The sequence below is a fragment of the Mytilus edulis genome, chromosome 4, assembly GCF_963676685.1.
Source record: "Mytilus edulis chromosome 4, xbMytEdul2.2, whole genome shotgun sequence".
Taxonomy (NCBI): Eukaryota; Metazoa; Mollusca; class Bivalvia; order Mytilida; family Mytilidae; genus Mytilus; species Mytilus edulis.
The window spans coordinates 32,129,031-32,155,187 of record NC_092347.1 but is presented as its reverse complement, the minus strand read 5'-3'; the positions used below and the strand labels follow the sequence as shown (position 1 = coordinate 32,155,187).

At 30.6% G+C, this 26,157-nt stretch overlaps 1 protein-coding gene across 1 annotated transcript in view; it reads right to left on the bottom strand.

Annotated features, from left to right (window-relative positions):
* The window catches only part of LOC139519466 (uncharacterized), an 84,996-nt gene that overhangs the window by 31,683 nt on the left and 27,156 nt on the right, over positions 1–26,157 (bottom strand). The window contains exons 15-32 of the mRNA XM_071311570.1: positions 25,843–26,040; positions 25,153–25,290; positions 23,608–23,705; positions 23,074–23,171; positions 21,541–21,698; positions 20,998–21,082; positions 20,140–20,281; positions 19,490–19,565; positions 15,956–16,161; positions 14,905–15,067; positions 13,388–13,510; positions 12,960–13,020; positions 11,440–11,514; positions 10,814–10,924; positions 9,698–9,834; positions 7,763–7,828; positions 4,580–4,696; positions 2,613–3,329 (exon numbers count right to left, since the gene is read on the bottom strand). Of these exons, the coding sequence (XP_071167671.1) occupies positions 2,613–3,329; positions 4,580–4,696; positions 7,763–7,828; positions 9,698–9,834; positions 10,814–10,924; positions 11,440–11,514; positions 12,960–13,020; positions 13,388–13,510; positions 14,905–15,067; positions 15,956–16,161; positions 19,490–19,565; positions 20,140–20,281; positions 20,998–21,082; positions 21,541–21,698; positions 23,074–23,171; positions 23,608–23,705; positions 25,153–25,290; positions 25,843–26,040 (2,769 nt within the window). The remainder of the gene's footprint in view (positions 1–2,612; positions 3,330–4,579; positions 4,697–7,762; positions 7,829–9,697; positions 9,835–10,813; positions 10,925–11,439; positions 11,515–12,959; positions 13,021–13,387; positions 13,511–14,904; positions 15,068–15,955; positions 16,162–19,489; positions 19,566–20,139; positions 20,282–20,997; positions 21,083–21,540; positions 21,699–23,073; positions 23,172–23,607; positions 23,706–25,152; positions 25,291–25,842; positions 26,041–26,157) is intronic.

The following is a 26,157-nucleotide window of genomic DNA, read 5'->3' as shown; positions in this document are numbered from 1 at the left end:
GAATATTATTTATAAAAATATAAATAATACACAAAAAAAAGAATTGATAAAATAAAAATCTATTTACATTTTTTTTCCAAGGTTTAATTTGGGAAAATTTAATATAAACTCGTTCTCAATAGTAAAGGACAGATTGGAACATACCAGAAATATTGATTTAAAAAAATGTACGCACTTGTCGACTATTCATTTCTACGCCTGGATAGAAAGTTACGGAGCTATATCGCAATTTAAAATATATACATGCATACATTGAACATAAGAAAGAAACATACATTTTGTGTAAATTGGGGTAACAGTTTTGTAAATAGACTAGTCCACGTATGCCAACAGTATGTAATCATCGAATTTGATAGACTATTGTATACCAAAAGAAGAAGAAGAAGACCAATTTGATTTAAATACAGGTCGATATAATAACTTCCTTCGGTTCATCGAAGTTATGAACATAGTAAAATCACAAATTTATATATCAATTAGATCGTTCTCCAATAAAGGAAGAAATTCGACATCATCACAATTGTTCCGACATTCATGTAAAACATATGCAACTTGACGTACACTAATAAACCCCAAGGGATGTGAATATTTTCTAGGAAAACTTTTGAGTATTAAAGTTTCAAATTGATTTCGGGATTTTTTTTCTTTCTTGATATTCAATGACAGCAATTTAAAGAATAAACTGCTTGCCCGCTTTAGGGGTATTCTTGCCAGTTGAACAGACTTATAATTACATTCAAAAATAGGGAAATTAAGATGACATTAAATTCGTTGTCTTTTTTTTTAAACATCGTTGGTCAAATAGCTAAAGTATTATTCGTAGTGAGAAGAAGACTATTTTAATAAGGACGCTCCCGATTATGAATTAATTTGGTTGACGTTTTTCGCGCTTGAAAAGAATTTCTATTCGTGATTTTTCGATTCCATTCCAAGAGGATCCTAAAATTTCCTGTCAATTTTTTAAAACATTTTTTTTTTCAAATAGCTGAAGTATTCATGCGTTGTGAGATTTAAAATATTTTGATGAGAACATTAATTCCCAAATAGGTAAATAAAGATTACTTTGGATGGACTAAATTATATAATTGCAATCTGTTTGAAATATTAAAGGTTGGCGATTTTAATTTAAAAAAGTACAATTTTTAGTTCATACACTCGTGTTTAGAAGGCTATTTTTATTTATAAGTTTATTCAATTAAAATAATTCAGTATTTTATCGTTACAAAACTAGTCAGAAGTCATAATTCATTTAAAAGTGAGCTTATGCAAAATATATAAAAATATACAACAGCTATCCAGTTATTGTGCGACCTTATTTCTCCCGTAAATTCATTTTAATTCTTTTTCTTACATTTCTGTGTCTATAACTATAACTGACTCCTGTATATCATTCATACGAAATGTTGTTCACACCTGAAATGCTGAACCGTGACGCCTATGTGTCACTGAATGAAGATCAAAAGATTAGAATTACATAATGATAATCTTTTAATTACCTTGAGTTCAACTACGCATTCAACATTCACTAAGTGTCACAAATTAATACACATTTAATTTCCACAGTACAAGCAAGTGAAAATGTTTTCTGGAATGAAGCAAAAAAGTTCAGAATACAAACATGTATTTTTTAATACACTATCGATCGTGTCAGTTTCATATGTTTGTTTAAAGTATTTGAAGAAAAAAATCATAAAAATGTTGTATTGTATTATTTACTTTAATTACTAGAATTCGTATAAAAAATCCAAACATGAATCCTACAATCTAATTTAAAAAGTTACATGGCTATCACTTACTTTTCGTTGGTTAATAGCTACACCAAAAGTCGTTGATGCGCTTTAAATAGCGTTATTAGATGGTTAACGAACAAGACTTAAATGAGATTAATTTCACTCCCGGCATGCTCAAAGACTTAAACTACGTCACATAAGTCAGGAAGTTTGATAAAATAAAATTCATTTTTCCCAATTTTCTCCTTTATTACTTTTCATATCGAAATAAAACTTGGTGAATATGTTTTTTATGGTATAATGAACATAATAAGATGAAAAGTGAAAAATCACGAATTATCAATTCTATTTTCAAATGAGCATAAATTCTAGAAAAAAATATGTTTCATAATTTCCATTCTTGTCTGTCAATTTGCACATTGGAAAAGAAAGACATCAAAATTTAAGCAAGGACAATGTTTTATTTATTTAGAACTTCTTGTATTGGAGAAATTGAATACATGCTATTAGTAGCTTCTGAACTGGCATGAAAATTAAGATATGACTTTTAATAAAGTTTGTGACTATCAAATTTTTGAAATCCTGTCTAATAAAGATATGTCTCCCCTCTCATATATTACTTGTCTGAATATTGCCAAGATTTGGCTTTGCTTTTGTCATTTTTGGTTTAATCAACTTTGTTTTATATTTTGGCATTGAGCATAACCGAATAGAGACATTTATTTTCTATAAAAAGTGTATCTTGTGTAGTAATATTGGTATACCTGTAATGTTACTATCACAAACCAATTGGAATTTCCAATAAAATTTTATTTTGACAAAAAGCAATTTTTAACAAATAAAGGCATCACAAAGAAACTGAATTATAAACATAACACCTACCTCATTGTGAGCAGCCAACCAAGGACCAATACGAGAACTGGACAAGAAATCTTCAAACATCTGCTTGTTTACATATATTCCTTCCTTAAGTTCATACCACTGAACCCCACCAAGAGACAGATCCATCAGATTTTTTAGCTTACCAATACTTTTCGGTAGATTTGTAAAACAGTTGCCGCTAGCATATAACATTTCCAATGATTCCATATCACCAATGTTTTCTGGTAATGATGTCAGGAGCATATTGTTCATCATAAGTCTTTTCAATTTAAGTTTTGTCACAACTTTAGGTAAAGCCTCCATTACATTACAACCAATGTCCAGTCGGTCAAGCTCTGTACAGTTTACAAGACTTTCCGGTAAGTCACTCAAGTTATTGTCAGCTACATCCAATTTTTGTAATAATTTACATGTTCCAATGGAATCTGGAAGTTTCTCCAATAGATTTTCGTAAAACTCTGCTCTTATTAGATAAGGCATAGACATGAAAAAATCCTCTGGTATTGAAACAAGACCTGATTTTACAATTTTTAAATCCCTGATGAATCTTGAGTAGCCACCAAATTCAATGGGAGATAACTCTACAAAGTCTGCCCTTGACTGGTATGCAGCCTTGTGACCTTGACACAAATGTAAAAGTTTTCCTTCCATCAGAATACTTTCTGTAGCAACCAAAGCTGACTTTTCAGAATCACAAATAAGGGGTTCCAAAGTAGTCTAAAATGTTATAACAATCATAAATTTTAGATATGTCAGAAAGATTTAAATGATTACTTAGCTTTCCATTCTATATATACATCCTCTTCTACTACAGAAAGTCATTTTGCACAGACCTAATACATAGCTATGTATAGTTAAATCATACATATAAGAAGATGTGGTATGAGTACCAAGTCACAATTTATAAAAGTAAACCATTATAATCTTAGTGAGACTGACAGTTAAATAGATAGATGCAAATCCAAATTTCTATACTCTACTGTTTGTTTTCTAAATACAAGCAAACAAGCGTTTACTTTTCTACATTGGCTAGAGGTATAGGAGAGGGTTGAAATCTCATAAACATGTTTAGCCTCGTTGCAATTTTGCGCCTGTCCCAAGTCAGGAGCCTCTGGCCTTTGTTAGTCTTGTATGAATTTTAATTTTAGTTTCTTGTGTATAATTCAGAGTTTAGTATGACGTCCATTTTCACTGTACTAGTCTACATATTTTTTAAGGGGCCAGCTGAAGGACGCCTACAGGTGCGGGAGTTTCTCGCTACATTGAAGACCCATTGGTGGCCTTCGGCTGTTGTCTGCTCTATGGTCAGGTTGTTATCGCTTTGACACATTCCCCATTTCCTTTCTCAATTTTAAGATCTGGGTTAAAACGAGAATTATTACCACCTTTCAAAACAAATTTTCTATAATATCATTAAATTCTGAAGCCTGGAAAAAGGCAAAATATTTAAAAAAAAATCTAATTTAATGTAGATAAAAAAAAAAAAATTCTCAATTTCAAGAAAATTTCTCCAACAATTTGATAATATATGGCAAGTGCACCAATGCATCATGAATGCACTTTTTCTTGGAAGTTTCAAAGATCAGGGTTAAAAATTATACAAGCTGATTTCTAAAAACTGGTACATTGTACCACCATTTGTAAATTTTGCTGAATATTGACAAATGTAAGTTCTCGAGTCTGGAAAAATGAAAAATATTTCTGCAACAATTCCATAATAGCAGGTGTACAACTTCATCATGTCAGCATGATTTCTGTGAAGTTTAAGGAATAAGGGTTGAAGAGTTTTGCGGAGTTGAATACAGAATGTAGTTACCAACTTATCCCTGACCACCTCCCCGATATCACTCGTTTTAATTTGGACCACTGTAATTACCATATGAACAATAAGGAAAAATGTCCTTATATATTAGTGTATATTACTCATGTTTATAAAAAAAAGTTTCTGTTGATGTTGAAGCACCTACCACAAATAATTTCCTTATTTGAGCAGGCAGTTGTCCATTGAATGTGTACTGAAGTCCCAGTTCTAACATCATATCCATAGCATACACTCTGATAATCTCATGCATACCTTTCTCAATCTGCAAAACAAGAAAATTCATCCCAGTATAGTAATGTATTTAGTAAGAAATTGTTGTCATCTTTTGTATTAAAGAGAAGAATGTTTCCAGCCTTTGGTTAATAATCATAAATGCGATCATCATTTTAACTTGACAACTTCTTCAAGCATTGCCTGTGCATGGTTTAAATTCCAAAATATATGCCTCAAGGCAAAAATCATAGCAACGGAATTTGAAAAACCTTTTGAAATTTTTACTACAATTAATTCTTTTCATGCAATCATAATCATGGTTGCACAGTTCATATGGTTCATAACATTGAAAAAGCTTTAGTATGTACATTTTAATTATCTAATTATATCATATGCTTCAATAATGGAGAAAAATAAAAGATTAATTTATTGATCCTTTTACATGGTTTTCATATAGAAGTTTAAAGAGTGAAAAGTTCATGGACGTCAGACCGCAAATGTAGTAAATTCAATATTAAATCTTTCTAGCATATTCCTCGATGCAGAGAAGAAATCAGCAGTATATATTTTAATATGAACGATAAGAAAAATAATCCAACAATATACATAATGAACACTGTCAAGTTGGGAAAGTAAACCTTTTTAAAGTAACTTTCTATATTTTGTTTGAAACTTTTAAAAATGCATTTATTTTATCATTTGTTTGTTGTTGTATTTTTTTCATTTTACACAATATACATGATATAAGTATCCAAATTATTTTTTTGTACCCTACTTTGTAATGTTTTTCACTGAAAACGTACCACTGAGGTGTATTTTCTGGAATTTGCCGGAATGCCATGTGATAATGTTACGGAAAGGCATGTGATAAATTTTTCATATTAGCTAATTCATGTTAATTAAATGCTATTATCATACTGTAAAAATTATATGTTAATTTCTCAAAGTATATGATAATATCAGATTATTACATGGCATTTTTCATATCACATGTATTATCAGCCCTAGGTTCAATATCAGCCCAAGAGCCGCATGGCTCGAGGGCTGATATTGACTGAGGGCTGATATTGATCGAGGGCTGATAATACATGCGATATGAAAAATGACATGTTATGATCTTTTTATCATATGCTTCAACAGTAAAGAAAAATAACAGATTCATATAATGATCCTTTTAGGAAAGAAGTTCAAAGAGTGAAAAGTTCAGGGACGTCAGACCCAAATTTTGGTACATTCGATATGAGTCTTTCTAACATATGCCTCAACAGAGAAAAAAAAACCATTTTAACATGGACGAATCGACAAAAAAAAAAAAAAAATCAACAATATACATAATGAACATTGTTTGGAAAAGTCAACCTTTTTTAAAGTAACTTTCTAAATTATGTTTGAAACTTTTAAAAAATGCATTTATTAAATAATTTTATTTTATTTTTTTTATTTTTTTATTTTTTATATTATTTTACACAATATATTTTCCAGTATCCAAATAATTGTTTTGTACACTACCTTGTAATGTTTTTCACTGAAAACGTAGTATTGAGGTGTATTTTTCGGAATTTGCCGAGTATCACCGGAATGCCATGTGATAACGTTACGGAAAGGCATATGATAACAATCGAAGCACGTGATAAACTTTTCATATCAGCCCGCTAAGCACTAATTGAAAAAAATATGAAATATACGTTAATTTAATGCTATTATCATACGGTAAGTATATGATAATATCAGATTATTACATGGCATTTTTCATATCGCCATTATTATCAGCCCTAGATTCAATATCAGCCCAAGAGCCACATGGCATATTATTATTATTTTAAACAATATACTTTTCAGTATCTAATTAATTGTTTTGAACACTTCTATTTTGTAATGTTTGTCACTGAAAATGTAGCATTGAGGTTTATTTTCCGGAATTTACTGAGTATCACCGGAATGCCATGCGATAACGTTATGGAATGGCATGTGATAACAATCGAAGCATGGGATAAACTTTTCATATCAGCCTGCTAAGCACCTATTCGAATATATGGAGTTTACGTTAATTTAATGTTATCATCATACAATAAAAATCATATGCTATTTAGTCTAAGTATATGATAATGAATGATATCAGATGATAATGATATTAGACGGTTGATAAATAACTAATGTGGATTCATTATTACCGTATTTGTTGGATACCAATTTTGGTTGGTTTCGTGGGGTACAGGTGAAACACGATTTCAAATGTTCAACAAATTACAAATCCTCTATAGGCTTTGAACACAGAAATCAGCAAAACCACAAAATCAAATATCCACAAAAAAAGTTTTCCTCAATCCATGAAAATTGATACCCATGAAAACTAGAGGCTCTAAAAGGCCTGTGTCGCTCACCTTGGTCTATGTGCATATTAAACAAAGGACACAGATGGATTCATGACAAAATTGTGTTTTGGTGATAGTGATGTGTTTGTAAATCTTACTTTACTAAACATTCTTGCTACTTGCAATTTTCTTTATCTGTAATGAACTTTAGTTACAGAGGAAAATATTTTGTAAAAACTTGTTAAAAATTGAACATTATTGCTGTTTACAGTTTATCTCTTTTTTTTATAATAGTATTCAAGATAATAACCAAAAACAGTAAAATTTTCTTAAAATTACTAATTCAGGGGCAGCAACCCAACAACCGGTCGTCCAATTCATCTGAACATTTCAGGGCAGATAGATGTTGACTTGATTAACAATTTTACTCCATGTCAGATTTGCTCTAAATGCTTTGGTTTTAGAGTTATAAGCCAAAATATACATTTTACCCCTATGTTCTATTTTTAGCCATGGCGGCCATCTTGGTTGGTTTGGCAGGTCACCGGACACATTTTTAAAACAAGATACCCCAATGATGATTGTGGACAAGTATGGTTTAGTTTGGCCCAGTAGTTTCAGAGGAGAAGATTTTTGTAAAAGTTAACAACGACGGGCGACGATGACAATGACGGACGAAAAGCTCACTTGGCCCTTTGGCCAGGGGAGCTAATAAATGCCAGAAATGCCCTTCATTTTACTTCACATAAAATCTACTTGTTTTTTAAAACTAAAAAGTATATATTAATAATATTGTAACTTACTAGATTTACATCCATTTGGTCTTTTGTAACCTGCAAATATCTTTGAAAATTGTCTGGAATATGCATCTGCAATAAAGGAAACCAAAATACTATTACATGTTAAAAAAATATATACAATCAATGCTAGGGACCATCTTGAACGTGTAGTCAGTTTAGAATTTTTGGCTCCATGTTGAAAACTAATTATGTTTTGAAAAACAGAAGTAAAAGTGCTGTTTACTATTGTCAATTTTTTTATTATTACTTTCAGATTATGATTTTGTGTCATAAATTGATAAAATACTCAGCTATCAAGTTCATAGAATCTGTACAGCAAACAGGTTGACTTTTCTACATCCTTTTTTTAAAAATTGTGTATCATCAAATTAATACCAGCAGAAATTATTAACCCTATGTTTTTGGAATATTTTGGAATTGCAATACTGTACAAAATTTTCTACAGGATATTGATAACTGGTTCCTTTCCAGTGGAATAAGTCTCCCAATGATGAAATTAAACTTTCTTTTTGGAGACTTATCCAAGATACTCCCCAATAACCCATACAACATGATTTTTCTTTATATTAAACAATATGTGTATAATTCTAGATGCTTTAAAAAGAATCTCTCATTGCAAGCAATGATAATAAAGCTGAAAGATATGTACAAATTAGAGAGACAGTATGATAGCTGTAAAAAATGAAAAGATAGCTGAATTTGACAATGTATGGAATGTTTTTGAAAAAGTTTTATTGAATACTAGCTAATGTCTTCTTATTTTGTTTGTTGTTGTTATAATTACTTATGACTATTTAATTATTTAATTATAATCTATTTTGAAGAAAATATTATTGTCATGTAAGTACTTAATCTGTGTTGATGGCTGTAACAAAAGAAATATGTCTCTTTAATTTCAACATAAATTAAAGATATTTAAAATATAGATAGGGATGCAACTGGATAATCCTCTTGGGTTTTTTTGTTATTTTTTTTTTTTTTCCTTCTTTCTTTATTTTTTTATTTTTTATTTTTCTTCATCTTTTCAATAGAAAATGTAAAATATTTCCAATTAAGATGTATTTATAATAATGACATTGTATTTATCTTATATATTATATATGTATGTCATGTATATGTTGTAATTGTTGGGGGGGGGGGGGGGGGGGGGGGGAGTTAAAAAAAAAAATGTTTTTGGCATGTGTTATGATCAATGTTGAAGGTTGTATGGTTAATCTGTAGTTTTTTAAAAACATCCTTGTCCTTTAATACTCTTGAAGAAAGTGTTCTCATATGCAATCGTACCAGATTTCATTAATCCTACATCAGGAGTATTGATCATATCATTGTTAACCATCACAGTCAAAAATATTACAGAAATGCATTACTTGACATTCTAACATGACATCCTTTCAATGCTTTGAGTACACACCCGTGGTAAATTATAAATATATTGCCTCAGCTGTTCCGATCGTACTCCCACATCATATGCTTTTTTCATGAATAAGCTTCCCGATGTCATAGAACGATGACGTTAGATTAGAATATAAGCATTTCATGGGAAAATACACGCTTGTGAAATTGCAAATTTTCACCTCAAGAAAACGTAAACAAATGATGCTAAATGTGGTATAAGTCATTTTTTTTATGCAAATAAGACAGTATAAGTAAATTATCATTTAAATTCATCCAAAACTATCTAAATACGTTATTGTATATAGTTTTAGTATGTCACTAATTCAGACTGCTCCGTTCTTTTACGCCAATTTTATAGTGCATTTATTTATGGGAACTGCAAATATTTGTCTCCAGCTAATTCGCTTCAATCCAAAAGAATTCCCATATTTGTCTTATTAGCTATCGCTCAGGGTACAATATTTGACATAAAGGGCCAACCCGTGGTAAAATGACGATATATTCAAGCCCCCATGAATTATTTCTTAAATAGTTTATACTTACATAGGGATAGTGTGCTAAGAAGCCATTACATGCCATTCCTATTATGGTCATACTCTTGTCGTCATGTGATACTGGAAACCCTTGACTGTTAACCATGTGTATCATCTTCTGCAGGTACCATTCATCTGCAAATCTATCTGTGTTAAAAAAAATAAGAAACATTGTCTAAGTGTTTTGGTCAAATCACATAACTGTTATTAAGTTCTATAGCCTTTATTTTGGAAAAGTATAGTAAAAACAAAATGTCTACAATCTGATTCCCCATTTTTCTTTCATAATTTTACTCAGAATACATTTACATTCACATTTTTATTTATTTACTATGTGTATATTTGTTCGAAATTTAATTAAATCCTAAGTTACCAATTGAACACATTTACATGAGCTCCTTCTTGCTTTTTCAACATAATAGCATAAGAAAACCAAATGCCCCGCAGAGCGCAGCTTTATAAGACTGCAGATCAATTTAGAATTGGATTACGATTGGATTACCTCATTGACACTGCTTTTAAATTGTCTAAATTGTCCTTTAACCAGAAAAACCCTGGTTTTTTCCCCTCTTTTGTCCCCAATTGCTAAATTATTTGAGCCATAACCCCCATAACCATCCCTTTGTAGTATGGAAACTTGTGGTATAATTTCAGAGAGATTTATACACTTAAACACAAGTGGTTTGACAGAAAACAACAAAAATGCTTATTTGGGCCCCTTTTTGGCACCTCATTCCTAAACCTTTGGGACCATAACCTCCAAAATCAATTCTAACCTTCCTTCTGTGGTTATAAACATTGTGTTAAAATTTTATTGATTTCTATCAACTTATAATATGAGGCAGGCATTACCTGTAAATGGGGACGAAGTCTGTATGAATTATTTTTTTGTAACTTAAATATTTGTTTATTATCCGGAAACAATCTGTCTTCAGACAATGCTGACAACGACAACGTGATACCAATATACGACCAACATTTTTTTAATTTTTGTGGTCGTATAAAAACCTTTTATCTTAAATACAAAATAAATATGTAAGTCAACCAATCAAATCCTGTTTTCTTTAAAATGTATGCTGTTTTTTTTATAGACATTTTACGACCTTTATTTCATTTTAATACTTACTTTTTGTCATACATAAGGGCATTAGAAGTCTATTGTTGTTCAGTATCTGATGTGAAGGGTTTGTCAGATCTTTTTCTGTCACACCTTCTGGTAAAATACAGCCTAAACAACCTGTCAATAATATTTGAATAATGTACTGTAGATTTAGAAACTATTTTGTGCAGTAATTTATGTAATAAACAAAAAACAAACAAAAATGCAAGTTTTTTTGTTGCAATTTTAAGAAGAGGTACATACACACTAGTATCAGATATCATAGCTCAAGGAGTTGTATTTTTCTTATTCAAACAAAACTTGCAATAATTTCTGAATTTACAGTAAGAGGTTAGTTGAGTATTGATGGTAGATGGTTAAATTTACTAAAATGATTTTAAGTTTCCAAAATGTTATAAGATTTACATGTAAAACAAAAATGAATTGATGTGTATCAAAATTGTAAAAACCTTTCAATTGGATTTAACTTTGACTGGAACTAATAAATGCACATAACATAAAATATAGAAAAAAAATCTAATTTCAAATTCAGTCACAATATTTCAATAAAACAAATGCTACATCTATGTAATACACAAACATGAACTTTCTGTAAAAGATGATTTTTCAAAAGTTTTATATCTAATATTTACCAGAAAAATCCTTGGCTTCTGCAAACATAAAATTACTAGCTCTCAGAAATTCTGATGTCAACTTCCTCTCCACACCTGGAATTGATAGAAAAGGTCATGTTTTATGCTGAGTTCACATGTAATGTGAATTCCATCATTAAACAAGCTATTATTTGAACTTGGAATTATTATTATTAATTATGGAATTTGCATAATTTCTTGTTCTTGAAAGTTTTAATACATTCCATGTTTATTCTGTACTCAAATGTTCTGTGCTGCACACAACATTTTTTTTTACAAAGAATATAGTACATTTTCAATAGAATGTAATGTGCCACATACAACACTATCTATGCAAAATACATTGTAAGAAAAGTGTCATGAACTACTCGAAACATTATAATACCAAATAAACATGGAATTTATTAAAAATTTCAACCACAAAAAATTATGCAAATTCCATAATTAAAAATAATTCCAAGTTCAAATAATAGCCTGATATTAACTAATTCGAATTAGTTTAATTCGCATTCGAAGCATTGAACATCCTAACTTTAATTCTAATTAGAATTTCAATGCACGTCAAATTTACTTTACTGTCTGAACGGCGTTAGCTTTTAGTTTGTTTTAACAAAAACGCACTAAAAAAAAATGGATAATGCGAATTAGCCAATTAGAATCAATTCAAATTAAAAAGGAAGAGCATGTGAACGCGATTAGTGAATTCGATTCGCATTCAATTCAAATTAAATGTACATGTGAATGTTTTTAAAATCTATCATTATCCCCTTATTGTCAATCTCCAAATCATTCCTGCCTATACAAATGAGAGGGACAGTAGATAAACAATCAATTAGAAATAAGGAGTTTCAAATGGCATCAAAGACAAAAAATGTAATTTAGAGGGTATACTTTGTAATGGCAGGATTTTCAAATATTTTGCATACCAACCCCTCAAAAGATTTTATACTCTTACAAATGTACAGGAAAAGGCAACAGATTTGAAATAACAAATATAATTGTCTGTTCTAGGGAACAAAATTTATTATATTAAGTGTATTATAAACTAAGATCTTATGACTGATCTTTTCCAAAAGATCTTATAATTTATAAAAGATGCATAAACTTGCTTTCATCTATAAATTGAAAATTAATGAAGAACCCTTTCTGCAAAGTATTTCACAATTGGACTAAATTATTTAATGCTGAATATGACAAATGGTTGAAAATTAATGAACTATGCTAGGCATGTTGTGAAAATGAAGAAAGAAGAAAACTTCACTTAGACATGACGAAATAAGGCATTCACTGACATAAAATTAAGGTGATATTTTTTTTCTAGTATGGAAAATTATTATTTTGGCCTTGCTTTGTAATTCCAACGGTAAAATACAGATAACTTTCATATCACTGGGAAAGGAATGTCTATTGAACATTTAACAAATGACTGAGACTGTATCCAGTTTTAACACAGTCCTGATTTTTAATGAAAAACACCACTTCTTTAGGGAATCAGGATAAAAAAGATGAATAAAACTTACATGATGGAAGGCTCATTTCACAGCAACTTGTTTCTGTTTGAGATGACCTATCTTGAAAATCCTAGGAATCAAAACAATTTTGACACCATCAAAATTTACATATCTATAGAAATATACCTTCTAAATTGAGTATTCAATGAATTTATTAAAGACTAAGAATTTTGTCTATTTAGTTTTTTGTTTTTGTTTTTCTGGTAATTTGACAATATCTAAAATCTCATCATTGCTTTTCACAACAATTTGAACCATAATTCATCAATTTATATTCCAGTTAAAAGATTTCATGAACAAAATATTATGATGAAAATTCCTCTCAATTGTACTCCATTAAATTTTGGAAATTAAAATTCTTAAATGGACAGTGAAATATTTGTATAGGGTATATTTTGTAGGGAAAATATGTATTTATCTATATTGTGTGTACTTACGACATAATGATTTGAAGAGATCATTATATTCCCTGGATCATTGGCTGTGACAGCTATTTGTATAAACGGTCCCTGTAGTTCCCAAGAGTATATAACTCGGCCATTCTGATGGATCTCAAACAGCTAATAAAAAAGAAAACAGTTTCGATTGTAGACAATACTAATTTATTGACAATTAGGTATATCTTTTATATGATTTTCCTATCTATGGTTCTTGAATGTGATTGGCCGATTAGAATTTTTGTCCTTGGTTTACATTTTCAATTAACCATGTTCAGGGTTTCCCCTGAGTCAATTATTTTTTTCGCCACCTCTTTCGCCAAAACAATATATTTTTCGCCACTTTATTATTTTTTTCGCCAAGTAACACAAATATATTTTTCTTTTAAAATATTCCTTTTTTTTCCAGTCCCCCCTCAATAAGAAGAGGTTTTTACAACAAAACAAAAAATTTTATCACTTGGAATTGATCCCTTGTGTAATGTGTAGTCATTACATTGAACCGTTTGAATAGATTTCTTCATAAGGACAGTTTTCTTTTCTAAACCATCGTAAACGAGTAAAACTATGCATGAAACACGTGTGTCACTGAAACGACTGACGTACCCACTCAAATCAATTATCTATATCAAAGTTAAATGATAATGTTCAAAATCAGAGACCTTTCTTGCTTTTGAACCTTTTTCGGCATAACAACAGTTTTTTTTCTTGACTATAATTAAAAGAAGGATCATCGCGAGGAAGCGTCAAAATTTTGCTTCAAACACGTGCGTCGCAAAGTTGTTATAATAAATCCCTTTTGTGACATGTGACGGACGCCATTGAACCATATCATTTTGTCATATAATACAATTAACACCTTTATTAATAAGTCCTTTGATGTCGATAGCTATAAATGCAATCAGCTGATTATTGATTTTCTGTCAAATCCCTTAACGAGTTCAAGGTGAATTCCGAGTATTGTCTGATCTGGTAAAGTTCGAGAAACCCGAAATAAGTAAATAAACAAGATGGCTGAAAATAAATCTTTATATATATTTCTTTCGCCAAATTCTTTCGCCAATGATGAATTTTAATCGCCACAATTATTATTTTTTCGCAAATTGCGAAAATGGCGACCGCCAGCGGAAACCCTGACCATGTTGCTGAACTACTTTCATAACCTATGTAAACACTAGGTCAATTCTACTGTGATTTTTCATGCACAAAGCACATGTATAGAAAAGATAACTTCAGAAAACAGGAAATAATATGTTAAGACCAATATTTTTCATATCAGGAATTTAGCTCTTGCATATATCTGCCAATATGACAGTAATGCCTATGTAACAGAAACATTTTATATATCTTTATACCTTATACTAACAGTAGCCAGACATAAAACATTGTATAGCTGTATATAAAATATTGTAAAGAGACTAATATAAGAACATGGTATATTGAATTCTGTTTGTATGTAGACTTTTTTTTCATGGTATAAATACATATGCGATATAGAATTCTGTATCCAGACTTACATCAAAGCGTGGTATATGTAATTCTATTATGTATCCAGAATGACATTCAAGTGGTCTCTCTTTCTTGGTGTCCTTGACCTGTTGTTCCTTACCAGAGACGGTGATCTTCTCTATTTTACCTTCTAGAGTCTGGTAACGAATCATTTCCACCGAGTGACCATCTCTGCAAAATTATTTTTTTTTAAATATCCATAAGAATGCATTATTAGGTCAATTTTCAAGAATGAGAATACTAATATATAAAAAAAAAAATGAAAAAACGAGTGATGTATATATGGTTGTAGAGTTTTAATATTTATTACTAAGGTTCTACTATATATAGCTTTATAAGAAAATTTTAAAAAAGTCATTGATATAAATTTACAACCATATTTAAAAAAATCATAAGGGTTCCACAGAACCCAGTGTCTTGCCTACTTTATGAATCTAATAAATGTTTTACAGTAAGAACTTTAACTGCAGACTATGTAATCTTAACTGAAACAAAAAAGTTCATATATAAGTAACATATGGAAAACTGGAAATATATTTTTACAAAATTTCCTTCTAGATAATAGCTTTTGATCATAAACAAGCTTCTGTCAAAGTTTGGTAGAAATCCAGGATAGTTTAAAAAAGTTATTAAAATTTCAAAATCTTTAACCACATAGTGAATATTTGTGGACGCCGACCGCCGCGGAAAATGACGACGGAATGTAGGAACACTATGTCTCACTTTTCCAACAAAGTCGAAGGCTCGACAAAAAGTACTTGATATACTATGAAGATTTTTTCCCTTCAACCCAGCTACATCATAGTTACAATTTAGTGGCGGATCCAGGAAGGGTTGGGGGGGTAAGGAAGCCCTCCTTTTTTTTTTACAATCAATGCTTTTGAATGGGTACATATAGTTGGAACCCCCCTTATAAATATGGGAAAAAAAGTTCAAGATTTTTTAACAAAATAAAATAGTTATGTCAATTTCTAATAAATGTTCACAATTATATATTTAAACATTTCAATAAACATTGTTAAAAAAAATTAGAGAGTCTCAGAAAATAATCATATTTACTCCATATTGGTGAGCTCAATTTTGTAATTAATTCCTCTAAGCAAAACAATCTTTATATGGCTGAATGCTTCGTATGACATATCACTTCGGAAAATATATTCCAAGTTGTTGCCTCCATAGCTTATGATGCTTCCTGTTACATTCAATTTATCTATATTTGTATCTCTCATCATTCTGAAGCTTGGCTGTACTGTTGATACAGCTTTCTGAAAAATATATCAACACACCCATAATATAGTGAAAAAACATAAGTTTTTGAATACTAATTTTTTTATGAAGAAAACGTCTATTACAGAAAAGCAAAATATTGTCTAATAGACCACTTTTGAGTTCATCCGTCCCCAGAATAAAATGTGTCAATTATGTGTGCCTTTATGACGTCATTTACCAGATAGAGGGGATCGCCTGTATCCCTGCACTATTAACGATCATCAAGCGTCTTAGTGATCGTCATTGTGCAGGATAAACTAGAAATAATTTTTGTTTTGTAAGTTATTAATTACAATTCCCTAATGACAGCAGTGATGATTGTCAATTATCAGAATTTAATTTGCCGAAAATAATTCGTGCAATATAACATTATAGTTTTCCCAGCCACTAGCTCAATATTGGAACGAAAGTGAGGATGCACCTAACGCAAGAATGATGTTCACTAAAACCAGAGTTTTTGACGGAAATGCATCGAACTCGAAAGTTGTCTATTGGGTCACCCTCTTCTCTCTCACTGTAGAAATACTTATGCATTTTAAGGATGTGCTTATGTGAAATGACAAAAAAGCAAGAATTTAAAATTGATACAATAAGTCAGAAGAGCATTAGTTAGGGAACAAAATATGCTAAAGATATAAATGTTTCGGACCATATGAGTATTTGGACCATACACGTGTGGTCATGACCATATGGGTATATACTCATATGGACTGACCGTCACGTATGGTCAGGGTAATTAACAAGTTTACAGGTGATATCTAACTGTTCATAAGGTATGACCCTACTAGTTGTCACATCATTAAAAAGACAATGTCAAAGGCCATATAATAATGAAAAAAATAAGCAGTTTCGTGCATTCAATTTTACTCACTAGTCACTATAGTAAACACATAAAACACTTTTTTGGAACAAATTTTTGGAATTTTGGATCCTTAATGCTCTTCAACTTTGTACTTGTTTGGCTTTATAACTATTTTGATATGAGTGTCACTGATGAGTCTTATGTAGACGAAACGCCCGTTTAGCGTCCTAAATTATAATTAATGCATGCAGCTGCTAAGAAGGCTGGCTTTTCACTCGATTGAAAATGGTGTAACTGCAAAGGATCGTGCACAATAAAGACATGCAAATGCAGAATAAATGTTAGGGTACCGTGTGGAGTAAATGTTGTCCTAGCGTGAATGCAAGAATCAATTCGCGATTGAAACTAACTGTGGCATCAATATTTGATTTTTATATAGTCTTTGAATTATAAAATAAGTACATTTTCATGTGTCTATTATGTGAACATCATTGTTCATTTTAGATAAATTAAAGATTATTGATATTAGAAAAAAATACCTATATGGTCCAAATATTAAATCAAATAATTATACTCATATGGTCATGACCATATGTGTATGGTTCAAATACTCATATGGTCGGAACATATATATATGTTATGGAGCTTCTTTTTGCGATATTTGATTTCCTAAAAATGTCAGGAAAAGGCTGACTCAAGACTTTTACCTTGTATTTACATTAGTATTATTTGGGTCTGAAATGGAAAAAAAAAACTCTAGAACCTGCTCAAATTTTGGTTAATGACCTTTTCTGATCTATTGAAGACTTATTTCAAAAAATTTGTAAGGGTTCCGCGGAACCCAGTGTCTCGCCTACTTTTGCTAAAAATCACAGGCTCAACAAAATTGAGGAAAACAATCAATAAAAATATTCCTCTTGATACTATTTTTTGATTGTAAGAAGCTTCTGTCCAAGTTTTGTAAAAATCCAGGATAGTTTATGAATCTAATAAATGTTTAAAAACTTTAACTGCAGTCTGTATGTTATGTTAACTGGAAGAAAAACTAAATCCATTTATAAGTAAAATACAGATACACAGGTACAAAATGTTAACAAAATATCCTTCTAAATACTGGCTTTTGATCATAAACAAGATTCTGTCTAAGTTTGGTACAAATTAAAAGTAGTATAAGAAAATTTTTAAAAAATTTAACGACAGAGTGAATGTGTTGTTTCCTGGTAGAAAATCTAAGTCTAATATGGAAAAAATGGATTTATTTTTTAACAAAATTTATATCTGCATATTATCTTTTGATCATAAACAAGCTTCTGTCCAAGTTTGGTACAAACCCAGCATAGTTTAAGAAAGTTATTCAAATTTTAAAAACTTTAACCACAGAGTGAATGACTGAATGTAATGTTTCCACGCAGAAAAACTAAGATCATTTATAAGTGAAATACAAAAAAAATGTAATTTTATTTTTACAAAATTTACTTCTGGATAATATCTTATGATCATAAACAAGCTTCTGTCCACGTTTGGAAGTAATCCAGTATAGTTTAAGAAAGTTATTAAAATTTCAAAAACTTTAACCACAGAGTGAATATTTGTGGAAGCCGCCACCGCCGCCGACTACACCGACGACGACGATGGAACGTAGGATCGCTTAGTCTCGCTTTTTCAGGCTTTATGGGGCAAAACATTTTAACCTGTATCGAAGGAAAAAACCAAGGAGTCCGAAAATTAGACAAAGATTCCATCCTTAAACCTTGGTAACTTTTATAAGGTCAATTTTCTCTGTTCCAAAGGGTGTGAGTGTATCTACACAAATATTATTAAAACAACATGTTTCTTGAAATGAGGGCTACAAGTCAGGAACGAGTCTGTTGTTCAGTGGTTGTCGTTTGTTCATGTGGTTCATAGGTGTTTCTCATTTTTTGTTTTTTATATAAATTAGATCGTTGGTTTTCCTACTTGGACACTACAGTCATTTTGGGGCCCTTTATAGCTTGCTATTCAGTGTCAGCCAAGGCTCCGTGTTGAAGGCCGTACTTTGACCTATAATCATTAAATTATTATAACTTATTATACATTGTGACTTGGATGGAGAGTTCTCTTTGGCACTCATACCACATCTTCTCATTTATATACACAATTGTTGATCATCACAGGGTTAGATATCCAAGAATATCCAGATGAGATAGACTGGTTTTGCTTTTAAACAGTCCTTCTTATATACAGGGTGTATACTGCGAAATAAAATACAAAATAACAACAACTGAAAAATTTACCAAATGCAAATATAATTGTATATATGTTAAGACACTTATTGCCATCTTAAAAACGATTTATTTGAAGTCCAGCCAACAAAGCATTTTGTATGAGTTACACACACACTGTGTGTAGTGAACATTAACTTCAATAATATACTTACACCAATAGTATTGACACAGGTAGGGCACATTCCACAAGTTTTACACAATGTATGAGTTACAGACCACACTGTGTGTAGTGAACATTAACTTCAATAATATACTTACACCAATAGTATTGACACAGGTAGAGCACATTCCACAAGTTTTACACAATGGAGCATATTCTTTACAACCACACTCACTATAAAATAAATTAAATATCTTGTTTACATAGTTATCTGGTGTATTGGTTGTTTCTAAGAGGAAACATTCAAATGATAAGAGAAGTGAACCAGTCGTTGCCATCTGGACAAATTTTCAACTGACTTTTACATAGAAAAAAAAAATGAACTGTGAGCAAATAAAATGAAACCCCTGTTAGAAGTATTCAGAAAACAGTAAGTTGATGAACAATGGATGTGAAAACTCATCACATTCTATAACATGCTCACATGAAGCTTTATTCCAAATTTCAAAATGCTCTGATTTGCAATTTTGAGTAAAATTATGTAGCAATAAACTTTTGTTAAACAGGAAGCTGATGAGCAAAGAACCTGCTATTTTATTAGACTTTATTGAACATTTGTGTCTTGTGATATACAGGGAAAGGAATATACATTGTAAATACAAAATATATATTCTCAAGGTAAAAGTGAATAAACAATCAAATCATGTCTAATTCATTTTCTTGAAAAGGGATCTTTTACAATTTATAAAATACATTTGCCTCATTTTTCCTCAAGTAACCCTGCCAAATACCTGAGGAACAAACTTACTTTCTGTATCTGTAGGTAGACAGATTGTCTTCACATTCAAAATTTTTAGTCACACAATTGTCACATTGATAACATCTGGTTCCTTGTTCAATTTCCAGTGTTGCATGAATGGGTACCAGTTTCTGGACACTGTCACACATGTCTGAAATAAGTCAATCTTCATTAAAAGGAGAAATCACTCTATGCATCAATTATTTTCCTAACAAATATTTAAAATGTTTATCATAACTTGAAATTTAAATAATTGAACAAGTGATATGATTTTTATAATTTATCAATTAGGCACAATTTCTTTTTTAAAATGCACTTGTTGAAGAAACCATCTGTAAATGTGCAGCACATGCATGACAGATTAGTCCCAGAATGTTCTATTGTCTGATGGTCTTTTTTCAGACTGGCTCAGAACTGTCTATTTTTTTCTTTTCTGATCAGTATCTTCAATGATTTTCTATCATGTATATACATTTGTATACCTTTTACTATAGTATTTTATTCATACAGGGTTATATTCTGTATGTATGTGTCTGTATGTATGTGCCTGTATGTATGTGTCTGTCCCAAGTCAGGAGCCTGTAATTTCATTGGTTGTTGTTTTTTGAGTGTTAAATATTTGTTTCATTCATTTTTTGTATATAGATTAGGCTGTTAGTTTTCTACTTTGATATATCAATTCAGGGCCTTTCATAGCCGAGTATCCGGTATGGGCTTTGCTTATTGTTGAAGTCAGGCTGAATCATTGGTGACCTATAGTTGTTAATTTCTGTGTTATTTAGTCTGTTGTGGAGAGTTGTCTCATAGGCAATCATACCACATCATCATTTTTATATTATAAAAAGTTTATAATACATTACAACTCACATGGTCTTTCTCTGACTCCAGCAAACCATTCTAATGCATCTGTTCTGTCAAATTTACTCTTCTCGTCATAGTAAAAATATTCTCCCTAAAATGATATAGAATCTAGTTTGCATCTTGAAAAATCTTAAAACTCAATTATTTCTGAATTTACAGTATCTACAAAAATGCAATATATCTATAATTATATCATCTTCGCTAGCCAAGGGTTACGAGGCTAGCAAATATAATTATATCATCTTCTCTAGCCAAGGGTTACGAGGCTAGCGAAGATATAATTATATCAACAAACATAAATGAATCCGTAGTATCCTTTTACATAATTTCAATGATAATTAACAGATAATTTCCTAATATGCAGAAATTGAAGTCCATTTAAAGATAAGGTAATATCAAAACTCTTAATAGAATATTTTCCGTTGATAAATTATATAACATTTTTGACTGTATTTAAAAAATAAAACAAAATTAGACTGAAGTAAGCTTTCAAGTTCTATATCTAATTTAAAATTCTTAAAATGAAAATACATTGAAATGTGATCTTACTGTGAAATAGATATCATCATTCATCAATACACTTTCAAACACAGTGGTTATGCCCCTTAGACCCTTCCAGACCATCCTGTCTGTTTCAAGATATGTTTCATCTCCTGGTTTAGCTCTGGAATGAAGTTTGCCTTCTATCAGCACTCCTGGGTAGTCACCTTGTCATTAAAGAAAAAGGAATCAGGTTTGGAAAGAGACAAAAAAATGAAACCAAAACTATGTAACTAAAAACCCAATTTTGACATTCAAAACACTAAAAAGTAATTGTGGGAAACATTTTGAATTAGCAAACTGTAAATATTAATTCTTACAAACTCAAATCATCAAATATTCCTTCAATATTTTTTCACTAAACATTTTAAAGTGTGCTAAATTACATTGCACTATATCCTTTATCTTTTCTTTGGTACATTTTTCATCATTTTATTAGGTCTTTCCACTTTTCGTGGAAAGACCTTTTGTTTTTCTTCTGATTATATTGTTTTTCTTCTGCCGTCTGAGATGCTTTTTTGTCTTACAACATATCGAATGGATTTTTGGCCAATGATGTTGTACAATAATGGGGGTTTCAAAACTCACCCTGTGTGACCAAACACTTATTCTTAAGGGAGTTATCTCCCTGCGTCCCCTTTTTCTTGTTATAGCTATATCTCTAAAACCGTAAAAGATTTTAACAAACTGTTTTCACCAAATTGTTCGTCTACTCTTAAGAATGATTTGGTTAATTTTGACTAGAGTGATAGGAAGACATCTTATGGGAGTTATTTCCCTTTGAAAATTTAAGATAGGCGATATGTTGGATCAATTCATACGTTATAAGTCGTAGAGGTCTAGTCTTTTGATATGAAGTCCTTGGTCCATTTGAAGGAAATTGAGGTCAAGGTCAAAGGTCAAGGTCATTTATAAATTTTGAATTTTGCTTGTTATTGTTATTCAAAAGAAACTGTTACAGTAAATGATATGATGTGTTTGCCATATAACTGTTTACAATAAGGCGCAACTTCAACCTATTTCAGTCGAAGAGTTTTGGTTAATCCTTATAGGAGTTTTCTCCCCTTATGTATTTGAAATCAGTATTTCTCCACAACCATTCAAGTGATTGACTTGGGGTCTTTAGATTTGAGATCACTGACCTATGACCTCAAAATTGAAGTCAAGGTCAAAGGTCAATTTGACGTTCTAGATTTTGACCTTTGCTAAAAATTCTTTCTGGTTCATTTTTAAACAATTCAGTCTACTGCATAAACCTATTAATCTTTTTTTTTTTTTTTATATCAGTTTGATTTACCACATTACATCAACACAGAGTGACATTTTCTAACATCGTTTTTTTTAAATTTCATTCTTATTATCGAGGTGGAAAGACCTTCAATTGTTCTCTGAAGAATTGGTTTTTAATTAATCAATATTTTTTTTTTATTTCAATAGAAATGAAATAAAATTTAGATAACACAAAAGTTTGTTCTATAAATTATTTTTTTAAACTTTTTTGGTCTATTTTAATTGAATTATTTTGTAAATAAGATATCATACCATTTCTTATAATTTCCAACATATAAGTCATTGGCCCTTGCTGCATTATCATACCATCTTTCCAAATCAGGCATATTTTGGCAACTTTCACAAAATGGCTGAAAATAAAAGAAATTCAATGTTTTTTCAAGGCTGTTCATGTGTCTTCTGCCATCTTGGATTGGAAAATAGCAAAACACAATCAGGTTATATCTTTGATAATTACACAATTTTGATAGAAGGAATAGAATTCATTTGTATATGAAGAAAATAACTTGTGTTTCACCACAACCTTGTTCCTTAACTATTTAAAAAGAACAAAAACATTAAAATATGGCTAACAACTTACTTTTATTTAGAGAAAATTCTGTTCAAAATTAACACATTTTCTTTTCATAAATCATAAATGTAAAAATAATCCTTTAATTTAATTAAAGAAAGGCTAAAAATATAAATATGAGGTTAACATGAGAATAAGACTTAAAAAAAACAATTATATCAGTTTTACAAAAATACAAATTTACATAAATTGGATATCCAGTAACAGTAGCCTACCTAATAACGCTAGGTAACAGTCCATCAGGTAAAACTGGTACCCTGTATTTTCTACCAGAGTAAAGTTGATCTACAAACTTCCCATCCCAGAAATGATCCTATAAAATATAAATCATAGAAAATTTATAAAAGCGATTGTTATCTAAATTTATTTATTATACATGTATTTTTAGCGAGCTTAATATGTAGTTGTATTTACTTTATGTATCAAGAATACTCATAATAATATGACACTGTGTTCAAAAAGTAGAGTGAATGCGTGAAAAGTTTAGAGTATATTCTTTTTTATTCATACAATTAAAAAAAAAAAGTTTTCTTTGGGTGGAATATTAAATTTCATGAAGCATTTACAAAAGATTTTTTTTTTTACTCATATTTCAAAATTTTATGATAGTTGTTCGGTTGTATGATTGAAAATGCATGTATTTCATTGATAAATTGACTTTGATGAACATGAAAAATATATCATAATTTCCTGACTTAATATCTATGTGACTTTTCTAGTATTATCAAAAATTGATAAACTATATAAAAATAGGGAGATGTGGCATGATTTCCTTTAAAGAATTGTAGGTACATGAAGGTCGTAATGGGGGTACATCCATGACAAATAATGGTAAAAGTTTCTTGACCAATGACATTAACAGAAATTTTTGGTGCATGATGATAAAAAATACACTTATAGGGTCTTTGCACCAGAACTAAACACATTTATTTAAAACACAGTTGTTGGCATGACACAGGTATGATACTAAACCCCTAACGGGAGGGATTGTGCCTGATATTCATATGATGAAGACATAATCTTTCAATCAGTTTAATTGAGGTCTGGAGCTAGCATGTCAGTTAACTGCTAGTAGTCTGTTGTTATTTATTTACTATTGTCATTTTGTTTATTTTCTTTTGTTACATCTTCTGACATCGGACTCGGACTTCTCTTGAACTGAATTTTAATGTGCGTATTGTTATGCGTTTATTTTTCTACATTGGCTAGAGGTATAGGGGGATGGTTGAGATCTCATAAACAAGTTAACCCCGCCACAATTTTGCGCCTCTCCCAAGTCAGGAGCCTCTGGCCTTTGTTAGTCTTGTATGATTTTTAATTTTAGTTTCTTGTGTATAATTCTGAGTTTAGTATGATGTCCATTATCACTGAACTAGTATACATATTTTTAAGGGGCCAGCTGAAGGACACCTCCAGGTGCGAGTTTCTCTCTACAATGAAGACCCATTGGTGGCCTTCGGCTGTTGTCTGCTCTATGGTCTGGTTGTTGTCACTTTGACACATTCCCCATTTCATTTTTCATTTTTACTTTCTTTAAGACGACAAAATGATCAACTGATTTTGACAAATCAAGTTAAATTTTTCCCAAAATTAACAGTAAAGATAATTTTATAACACTTCTGACGAATCACAATAAGGATATTTAAACAAATCACAATAAAAGTTCAACCAATTTTGATGCTAATGTTAGCCAAAAATGACAAGTTGACTGACACCTGATGGAAAAGGGCATTTATACCCTTGTACATGTGCTCTCTTACAATTGGTAAATGTGGTTTCTCTGGTAGATTCTCACTGACAACAAAGACAGTTGGATCCTTGATAACTGGATGTTTATGGGCAAGAGGTAACTTCACAATTGTATGGTTTTCTTCCAAAACCTTGATATATATATCATTCTGAAAAATAGAAAAATAAAAAGAACTTCAATTATATCAATAAAAAATAATTCAGTTTCAAGCTTGACAATTGATAAATAGTTACTTAACATCTCAGGGAAATTGTAAATGTCAGTCAGGATTGTTACATATTATAGTTAATAGTTAAACATGGTAAGGAAGATTTTCAATCCCTTAGCTCTCAACCTAACAAATCTTTTCTCAAGTTTCTTTGACTATCAAACCAGATGGACAAATCACAGAAAGAACATGCAGTCAAATATGTCTGTTACAGAAGCACAAGTTTTCCGTATATTCGAAAAAAGTAGAGGATATCAATTTTGAAAGGAGAGAACATAACAAAATTTAATGTCAAAAAATTTAAATAAGGTAAAAGTTCAATAATCACTGTCTGACAGAATATCTTCCTTTAAAATGTGAATTTGGTTACGTTAAAGATTTCCTGAATCATTATGAAAATTCAACAGAACATTTGACAGAGAATCTTTTACTGTAAAAGACTATATCATGATAAACTTAATGAGTTTTTCCATAAGTATGATATAACAATACCTCCTCTTGTGTGCCCAGTAAGAAATCATGTATATCTTGTCTTGAGAAACATGGATAATTTAAACCCAGACCAGCTATTGGTGCTTTTTTGACAGGATTCAGTAATTTAGTTGTTGATTTGTTACAGAAATCACTGGCTGCTAATAAATCTATAAAACATGGTCTGTTTTTCATCTTAGGAAAGTATATTGATTCACCCTGCAATGAAAATAATATAAACAGCTTTTTGTTGTCATTTAATGAAATAATTACATCATCATTTTATGATTTTTTTTGGTGTTTTTAAAGCTACTTTAAGCACCACTTTTGGGCTAT